This window comes from Gracilinanus agilis, chromosome 3 (genome assembly GCF_016433145.1).
Source record: "Gracilinanus agilis isolate LMUSP501 chromosome 3, AgileGrace, whole genome shotgun sequence".
NCBI lineage: Eukaryota > Metazoa > Chordata > Mammalia > Didelphimorphia > Didelphidae > Gracilinanus > Gracilinanus agilis.
The window spans coordinates 82,369,423-82,380,012 of NC_058132.1; the positions used below are offsets into that span (position 1 = coordinate 82,369,423).

At 42.7% G+C, this 10,590-nt stretch overlaps 1 protein-coding gene across 1 annotated transcript; it reads right to left on the reverse strand.

The window, feature by feature from the left end:
• Positions 1-4,345: 4,345 nt before the first annotated feature.
• C3H1orf216 (chromosome 3 C1orf216 homolog) lies at positions 4,346-5,807 on the reverse strand. Its single transcript, XM_044671511.1, has one exon. The coding sequence runs from the start codon at positions 5,800-5,802 to the stop codon at positions 5,014-5,016; it is 789 nt and encodes a 262-aa protein (XP_044527446.1). The 5' UTR covers positions 5,803-5,807; the 3' UTR covers positions 4,346-5,013.
• Positions 5,808-10,590: the final 4,783 nt, after the last annotated feature.

Here is a 10,590-nt window from a genome sequence, read left to right on the forward strand (position 1 = left end):
CCTGGAATACATTCCCTCCTTGACTCTGCCTCAAAGTATCCCTCCCTTCCTTTATGGCTCAGTGTCCCCTCCTACAGGAAGACTTTCCAGATCAATCAACAAGACCCCCTTAGTTGTGTGTGTTCTCTTTCTCTTCCTCTTCCTCAAATGATCATGTCTATACTTATCTCTTTATATGTCATATGCTCATAACCTTCTAGTAGAATGTAACCTCCTCAAAGACAGGGACAACTGTTTTTGTTTATTTGTTCGGCTTTATCTTTGCGATCCCAGAGCCTAGCACAGTACCTGGGACATTCGTGGTAGGTATTTGTGAGAACTTGATCTGAGAGAAGAATTGAGAAAATACACCTCCTTCCTTTCTTTGCAGAGACAGGGGATTATAGGTGTGAAACAGTATATGTTATGTGTACCAAAAGTCTTGATTCTCTCTTGACAACAAAATTCTTAATATAATATTCTTGTTTCTCAGTCCCATGGAACTTTTTGTGACCCCAAGGATAATAGCACTCTAATACTGTCCATGGTGTATTCTTGACAGACTGGAGTGGTTTGCCATTTCTTTCTCCCGCTCAATATTACAGATGAGGAAACTGAGGCAAACAGAGGATAAATTACTTGGCCAGAGTAACACAACTAGTATGTGTTTGAAGTCAGATTTGAATTCAGGTTTTCCTGACTCCAGGTCTAGTGTTCTATCCATTGAGCCATGTAGCTGCCTCTGTATAATCTTAGGTTGCATTCAAAGAAACAGTGCCTGGAGGGATAAAACAAAGCGGACGGTGCCATTGTACCCTGCTCCCATTTAACCACCTCTGGAACATTATGTTCAATTCTTAGTGCCACACTTTAGGTTTGGGATTGACAAGTCTCATCAACTCATCAATGACTTAGGTGTGTCTAAGGCTGATGCTGCAAGTCTCTAAAGGACTTGCCTGGGATCACTCAGTTGATAAGTCTCAGAGTCAGGATTTGAACTCAGGACTTCATCTGTTGGTTTGCTTCCCCCCTCCTTTGATTGAGATAAAATTTAGTAGACTTCCACTCTGTACAAGGCGAAAAGCCTATTTTTGTGCATTTTGGTAGTTGATGCTATCATCTGCATTGATGCTATGAGACTGGGAGATGACAACAAATGTAAAATAAAGAGAAACTTATTGTAGACAGAACTGTGTTGAAAAACTAATAAATTATGAAAAAAATTTTTAAAAAGAGTCTAAGCTGATGTCCAGAAGAAGGTGATTGAGGTGATAGGAGATTGTCATGTTAAGATAAGTTGAAGGACCTTGGCTTATTTAACCCAGAGTAGAGAAGCATATGTGTGGGGTTTGGAGTTAGAAAGTCCCAAAGCTGCCATTTTATTACCCTTATGGCCTTGGGCAAATCACTTCCCCTCTCCCCTCTCTGAGTTTCTATTTCTGACAAGATGAAGATGATAAGTGGCCTTTAAGGTTTCTTCAAACTATAAATCCTAGGCTCTAATGTTCCCTGAGTCAGGAAAGTGGAGGAGGGAGAGGAGAAAAGAAAAGGAAGAATAGATAAAGGAATGAGGGAAGGAAGGGCATCTGTTCCTGGTGAGAGTTTCCTGGTGCTTGTTTGGGTTCTGAGGTTAATGAAAAATGGAGGAGGGGAATCCAGAGTGGAAGGACAATTTCTATCATCCACCATTTGAAATTTCTTCATTTAGCAGCTGATCCCAAAGTCTTGGGCCCAAAGGAAGAGGTTTCCTTTGCCACAAGAGGGATTTAACATTGACACTGGGTTTTTCAACAGATCTGACCCTCCTTCCTATTCTGAGACAAACACCTTTGCCCAGGTTTTCTACCTCCCAAAGAAAATGATGTCCTTCTCTCACTACCTCAAGGAAGAAGGACTCCATAATCCTTCCTGCTTTTGAGTTCTATGTCCCTATCTGCCTCAATTATCTTCTCTCTACTCTGCCTCTCCCATCCCCTACCACAGAGCCAGACCATTACTTCCAGGAAGCCCACCTGACTACCAACACTTGCCTCAGCTTAGTTCTATAGAGAATCCTCCCATGTTTTCAATATTCCCAATGCACTGAGCCAATGCACCTTTCTTCTACTTGCATATGAATGACCCAAAATCTTCTGGGAAAGTCCACTCTTTGGGGGGACTCCCAGTGGCCATAATGAAAGGAACCTATGAGCCTTTGATTTCTCCATCTTCTCCTCTAGGGGTCTCTGGAGTCCCCATCTCCTATTCTGAGGATCTCTGGCATGCCCAATCTCTACTGAATAGCATCTCTAGAGTCCCTCTGGGGATCTCTGGAAGGCACCTGGGGAGGACAGCTTCCACAGAAGGCCTCTGCCCAGATTATACTGGTTTAAGAGTCTTCACATTTCAAGAAGTGATTTCATCTGTGTGGTGACTTCCCTCCATGAATACAGAGCATCTCATTCCCTGTAGAGTTTAGGATATGGTCTTCCAGACAGACTAGGGTGGGGAAATGTATGTTTTGGAGGGCAACCTGGTAATGAGCCTTTCAGACTTCTCTAGACTAGTCCTCAGACCAAAGCCATAGGGTATGTCATGTACCATGAAGCCTTTTAGAAGACTTCTTGGAAAGCAAACTACCAGGGATTGTGTTCTGATGGCATGGCTTTTGAGAATCCAGAGTTAAATCCATATCACGATGCAGCATCAGCTAGAATTTCAGTGGGAGGGAGGGTTGTACAGTGGCAAAAGTACTAACTAACTGCCATCACAAGATCTGGTTTCAAATCCTGGCTCTGATGCTTAAAACCTGTGTGACTTTGGGCAAGTCACTGGGACTCAGGTTCTTCACCTGTAAAATGAGGGGGTTGACCAAGATGTCTCTTCCCATCTATAAGTCTATCTCTGTTGTAGTATTCAGTGTCCCTTATGGGTCTGTTTGGGGTTCTGGACTCCCTTTATAACAGACAGGGTATTTTTATATTTCATATAGATCAGTGGTTCCCAAAGTGGGTGCCACCACCCCCTGGTGAGTGCTGCAGAGATCCAGGGAGGCGGTGATGGCCACAGGTGCATTCGGGGGCAGTGAATAACTATAAGGGGGCGGTGATAGTATGTGACAGGGGGCGCCAAGTAATATTTTTTCTGGAAAGGGGGAGTAGGCCAAAAAAGTTTGAGAACCACTGCTATAAATTCATACAGATAGGACTATCTTTCCTGCTCAGACACAGGTCCTTGAGGACTGAGCCTCTGTCTAGCCTTTCTCTTTTAACCTCATAGAACCCAGTTCTGGTTGGGTTGCTCCTGCAATCAGAAATCAGGAGGAGAAATTTCTTGGAAAACAAACAGCCCAAAGCTCAGTCTCCTCTTAGGAGAAACATTAAAATAGAAAGATGAATGAGGGAGGTGCCTGACAACCTGAGGGCAGACACTGAACTGAAGATATAAGAAATACCTAGGTCCCCAAGGACTTTCCTTTCTGTGCCCCTTCTTTACCCTTTCCTTGCTACCTATCTCCAGAGAACCCCCTGCCCAACCTCCTCACCTTACAGATAGATGAGAAAACTGAGACCCTAAGGCAGCATCAATCATCACCACAACCACAAGCGAATGTTCAAATGTTCTTATTCATAGAATTATAGAATCTGAGCTGGAAGGGACCTCAGAGCATGTCTAATAAGATCACTGAATTTGGAAACAGTGTTATTTTATTTTTTGTTGTATCTGACTCTTTGTGACTCCATTTGGGTTTTTTTTTTTTGGCAAAGATCCTAGAGTAGTTTACCACTTCCTTTTCCAGTTCATTTAAAAATGAGGAAACTGAGGGACATAGGCCTAAGTGATTTGTCCAAAGTCACAGAGGTATTAAGTGTCCAAAGATGGATTTGAACTCACAAAGATGAGTCTTCCTGAATCTAAACCCACTGCACCATCTAGCTGGAATCAGAATATAATAAAATCTCCATCTTTGTCATTTACTAATTTGATCTCTCAGGTTCTCAGTTTTCTCATTTGTAAAATGATGGGGTTGGAGTAGATGACTTCTAAGATTCTATGAATCTGTCTTCCAGTCATAACTATACAGGAATATTCTCTCCAACATCTAGCTTCTACTTGAGTGCCTCCAGTGATGGACAATGTATTTCCCTCCCAGTCCCCAGTAACTGAATGGGTGGAATAGCTCTTCCCTGACTCAGGGTCTTGGTTTATCCAGGGATCTAAGGGACTGTCCCATGCCAGGGAGCCTCCTTAGACATCATTCATTAACTCATCAGTCCTGGCATTCTGGGTTTTGCCAGCCCTATTATGTGCTTTAAAGAAATGCTATCAAATCAATTCAAAGTCCAAAATTCTTTGAGCTCAGAACAAAAGACACAGAGACAGAGAGTGTTTTCCCAACATTTCAAACATTCTGTTCATTATGCTCTCACTTACAAATGTACATTCCTTTTTATTGAGATGAATCATAAATAAATATTCTTGATAACCATTTTCTTAGGTGGCTGTGGGGTCAGAATTCAGGTAAAGAATCTGGTTTAGGAGGCAGAACTAGAAGTCAAACCCAGGAACCAGAAGCCCTGGTTTCCAATGTCATTTCTGCTACCAACTCACTAATGTGACTTTGAGCAGGTTCCTTCCCCTTCCTGGACTGTGGTCTCCCCATCTGCCCATTGAGAGGTCTGAAGCAGAAGCATCTAAGGCTTTCCCAGTTCAGACAAGCTATGCCTGTATGCAGGGCAGCCACAGCTGATCAATCTCTTTCCTGTAGGGAGTGATGGGAGGAACAATTCAGATTACTCAAATTCTGGATAATCTGAAAATACTAGCAGGGAAGCACAGGGTGTCTGGGGAGGGCTATGGTGGTGCTGGGAGCCTTTCTATGAAGCAGTTATAGAGTGGAAGGGAAAATGAGGAAAAGCAAGGAATCCACCAAAGAAAATCATGAGTCCTTGGATAGTTGAGCACAGCTTGGTCCAGGAGTGAGACTGAATTTAAGAAGCAATGGGTCACAGAATGGGGAGGAGTAGGGGACGGAAGATGGGAGAAGATCAGCGTTCAGCCTCTGTCTTGAGGACGTGGTGGCAGCCCCTGCTGGAGGCCTCGGATGAGTTCCTTCCGGTTGTCTAGGATGGTGTCGAAGCTCTCTTGCAGCCGGGCCTGTTGGCCGGCCAGCCGGCACTGGAGGCCTCGGATCCATTGGAGCAGAGCCAGACGACGGTACATGACCAGGTGAACGTGGTGTTTTTCCTTCTCTTGCTCCTTGTATCGCTCCCGAGCCAGCAGCTGCTGGACCGCCTGGGTCACAGTGGGGAGGAAGGTGTCAGGGGCTGGGCCAGGCTCTGGGGGGCCAGGGCAGGGGCTGAGGGTGTCCCAGGAGGGCCCTGGACTGCTATCAGGACTGTCTACACTTAGGGAGCTGCTGGCATAGCCGATGTCTTCCAAGGGGGAGCCAGCAGCAGCTGTGGCTTCCACTCTGACATCCTTCTCTGGTTTGGGCCCTGCAGCCATGGGAAGTTCAGCCCCTTCTGGTGGGCTGCGTATCTCCCCTACTGTGGGGAGGAAGAAGTCATCAGGCGGGGAGCCCGGGAGCCCAGGGGCAGAGGGCTGCCTCTTGCCCAGGACAGCTTGGTTGTCCGAGGGCAGGTTCTGTGTGAGGGCCAGCTCCCCGCTGCCTAGGTCAGAAGCCCTGGCTCCACCAAGTGCCCGGCTCCAGTTCTCATTGGCATCATAGGTGCTGGCCACAAAGTTGGAGTTACTATCAGGCTCATAGTCATGTTGAGACACAGAGGCAGGTGGGCCCCCCAGGAATGGGGGTTCAGGAGGCCCCGACTGTACTGCAAACATCTTGACTGTTGAAGGAGGAAAGGAAAGAGAAAATATTTCATCTTTTGTATTTGTACTGCTCAACATGGGATCTTATTATTGGTAGGTGATTACCATTTGTTGAATTTAATTATTTATGATAAGAGAGAGAACTGATCAGGACCACTGTGTAAGGATTCTAGAGCGTGAAGAGGAGGAGAGGACAGGAACCTTCCCAGTATGCCATCTCTCACCTCAATGCCTTTGTATAAGCAGTTCCTCATGCCTAGAAATGTCATCCCTCTTCACTGCTTTCTCAAAGCTCTGCTGAAACACCACCTACTAGATGGTCCTGTCCTGTTCCCTTTGGCTCCCAATGCCTCCTCCCACTCCTACCTCTTCCATCCCTAGTACTACCTCTTCCAATAAGTTCCTGGAGAGCCGGGATGGTCTTTTGTCTTTCTTTGTATCCCCAGGTTTAGCAGAGTGCCTGACACATAGCAGGTGTTTTTAATAAATGCCTGTTCACTAACTGAAATTGCCTTGTGGATAAACTAGTCAATAAACACTTACTAAAAACACATGCTAGTGCCTGGCACTGTGCTAAGTGTTGGGGAATCAGATACGAAGAAAGACAAAAAAAGTACCTTCCCTCAAAGAGCTTACCATCTAACAGGATAAGTCAACACCCAAAAGAAGACTGAAAACAGGTGAGGCATCCCTAGGGATCTCAGTTGGCCCTTTACAGGGGAAGAAAGCTATAAAACTTTAGAAACCTAGTCAACAAGGTTTAGAATTAAAAAAGAAAAAAAGCCCCATACAGATGCAGAGCTAAAAGGAACCTAGAGAGCCTCTGCCCACCCTCAAGCCAGCTTCTTTCTTTCTACTCACTCACCCAACCCCTTGCAATCTGACTTTTTTTTTTAAACCTTTACTTTCTGCCTTAGAATCAATACTATGTATTGGTTCCAAGGCAGAAAAGTAGTAAGGGCTAGGCAATGGGAGTGTGACTTGTCCAGGGGCACACAACTAGGAAGTATCTGAGACCAGATTTGAACCCAGGACCCCCTGTCTCTGGGCCTGACACTCTAACCACTGAGATACCCAGCTGCCCCCTGCAATCTGCCTTTTGACCTCCTAACACCACTGAAATTGCCCTTCTCTAAGGTTAAGAATGATATCTTGGTTGGTAAGCCCAGTGCCTTCTTCTCCATCTTTATCTTTCTTGACTTCTCTCCAGCATTTCTGAATACCCTTCACCACCCCTCTCCTGCCTGAGTTTTTATGATATTGGTCCCCTCTTCTGGCTCTCCTTCTACCTGTTTGGCCATTCTTTCTCTGACCCCTTTGCTGGCTCATCATCAGTGTCAAATATTCTTCCTTACCATTGTAGAGATGCTCAAGGACTTTGTTCCTAGTCCTCTTCTTTCTCCCTCATTTCTTGAAGTAGTGATGTCATCAAGCTTCCATGGAATCATCATCTCTCTATGTAAATGGCTCTCAGATCAAAATCTCCAGCCCTGGTCTCTCTCCTGAGCTCTCCTCCCACATTACTAATTACCTATTGGACATTTCCAAGTGAATGTCCTGCAGGCATGTGATTTCAAAAGGAAAAGCTAGCTTTTAGGATTTCTGTAATTAACATCAATACATAATGTTTATTAAGAAATCCCAACTTTTAAAAGAATTTTGGAAAGAGAATGTCAGGCTGTTTATTTTTTACATTGAAAATATAATTTTAAAAGCTATTTTTTTTATCATTTGCCAAGGATGGCATTTGACTGGGGGTGGAGGTGAGGGGGCACCAAAGGATGTTCTTTGTTGCACAAAGTCCAGATTACAATTGGTTTAAAATAGGAGATCTATAGTTCAGTCCAGGCATGAAGACTGAAACTAATCTGCTAAGATGTAATGGCTGCATGTTTCAGCACTTCACCATTTGCACTGTGGGCAGAAGATAGTGTTTTCATAGTGTTGAGCTTCACTATCCCTGCATATTGTCTGAAAGCCTTGCATATATACTCCAATTACATATTGTCTGAATAGCCTTAGCATTTAACAAACTAGCATGAGGCTTTTTGTATCCAAATGCTACGTGATAGACAATATCAGCTAACCACTTATTGCATGTATGAGATTCATAAAGACTTTCAATCATTCAAGTTTCCATTTATCAACTGAAATTTTGTTTAGTATGTGAATTTTTGAAATGTACAGTGAATAGGATGTTGCACTGGTGGCAATTCATCATGGAGCATAATAAAATGAATTTGACCCAAAAAACAAAACAAAACAAAACAAAAAAGGTGTCTGAGCACTGGATATGAATTCCTAACAATAGAAGCAACATACCAAACAACTTGGGACTTATTTATTTATTTAGAAAATCCTCATCTTCTGTCTTAGAATCAATACTATTCATTTCAAGCAGAAGAGTGGTAGAAGATAGGCAATTGGGGTTAAACAACTTGCCCAGGGTCTTACAACTAGGAAGTATCTGAGACTACATTTGAACCCAAGACTCCTATCTCCAGGTCTGGCTATCTCTCCACTGAGCCACCTAACTGTCCCCAACTTAGACTTTAAAAAGAAAAATACAGAAAATGAAAGCAAGACCAGGTAACAGAGGATGAATATAACAGCACAGCATGGTCCTGTAAAAATAGTATCAGAAATGCTGAAGCTCAGAATGAGCTAAGGCTGGTGAGGAGAAGCTAAGCACACACACACACACACACACACACACACACACAGCTTCTTTTTTTTTTAAAACTATATACAGAGAAAAAAGATCAAAGAAGGGATAGGACCTTTACTTGAGCTAGAGGGGACGATAATAACTGACAACAGAGATAATAAGCCAGGGCTAATCCATTCCCATTTTGCTTCCATTTTCTGTGTCAAGGAGAATGGCTTTTTCAGTGCAAAGGACAGAACATACATGATGAGGAGGGAGCTGATAGCCAAGAGAAGTAAAAAGGTGGGAACTTGTTCTTGATGAAGTCAAGACATCTGGCCCAGCCTCCTACAGCCTCTGGTCCTGAAGGAAGCAGGAGATGTGATTACTGAGCTACTGAAGGAAATCTCTGACAGACTGTAGGAAATGAAAATGGTTCCTTAAGTCTGTTGAAAGGCAAACGCTGTCCCAATTTTCCCATATAGGTCATCCTGACTTCAGTTTCGGGGATCATTAAATAGGATCATTAAGGAGGTGGTGGGGGAACAGACAGAAAAGGAGCCAGTGCTTACACGTGAGCCAGAATGTTTTCATCAAGAATTGGTCTCAGGGGCAGCCAGGTGGCTCAGCAGATAGAGAGTTAAGCCTAGAGATGGGAGGTCCTGGGTTCAAATTTGACATCAGAAACTTCCTAGATGTGTGACCCTGCACAAATCACTTAAATCTCATTGCCTAGCCCTCACTGCTCTTCTGTCTTAGAACCAATACACAATATTTATTATTAGTAGTAGTATTGATTCTAAGACAGAGAGCAAAGGTTGTTTTTCTTTTCTTTTCTTTTTTTCAAAGAATTGGTCCTGTTCCCTCTTATTTCCTATTTTATTACCAACTAAACTATGATAAAGGATCATACTAAATTTATAATTTACCTATATTTTAGCAAAACATTTTACAAAGTATAGTAGTTAGAATAATGATAACATTTAATTGAATTTTAAATATTTGCAAAGTACTTGAGGAATATTATTTCATTTAATCTTCACAAAAACCCTGGAAGGGAGGTGTTATTATTATTATTATCCCCATTTTACAGATGAAGAAGCAGGCATATAGAGGGTAAGTGACTTGCTTGGGGTCACACAGCATCTGAGGCTAGATCTGGATTCAAATCTTCCTGAATCCTGACCCAGAGCTCTATCCATTGTACCACATAGCTGCACCTAAAGGCATCTCATACATAGAGAATAGATGACAATATAATTAGAAGACTTCAGAACTTATTTATTAACCACGTTGGACAGATAAGAATTTATGGTTCAATGTCAACATGGTAGAAATCTTCCAGTGGGGTCTCCAAGAGAGCTATAATAACAATATTAATAATTATTACTACTATTTTTACATTTATATAACACACACTATGTGCCAAGTACTGTGCTAAGCCCTTTACAAAGGTAGGTGCTATTATTATCTCCATTTTATAGATGAAGAAACTGAGGCAAATAGAGGTTTAAGTAACTTGCTCAAGATCACAAAGGTGATAAGTATCTGAGACTAGATTTGAACTACTCTCTTCCTGACTCCAAGCCTTATACTCTATCCATTAGTCCACCCAAATGCTTCAAACTGTGCTTCTCCCTGTGCTATGTATAATAAGATCATAAATCTAGAGCTGGAGGGGACCTTATTGGGCCATCAAGTTCACTCCTTCATTTTAGAGAAAAGTAGAATGAGAGTCATGAAGATTATTGAACTTGCTCTGGGTCACGTACCTAGGAAGCCTCCTAGGCAAGATCCAAAGCTAAGTCTTCTCTTAGTGCACCTGGCACTCTATTTAGTAAGACATACTGCCTCAATTATTGATGATTTGGATAAAACTATCCATGTTTTACATACTCAGAAAATTTGCAGATGGCACAAAGTTGGGAGGAATAGATAACATAATGGATAACATTTCTGCTATAACAATAATAATAACCAGAATTTATATAGCACTGTATGGTTTACAAAATGCTTTATGTGTTATATCAGCTGATCTTCCTAATGACCCTAAGGTAGGTTACTATTATTATACCCATATTATAGATGGGGAAACTAGAAGGGGTCATACAGCTAAGTGTCAGAGTAAGCATTCTATTTGCCAATAGGTAAGA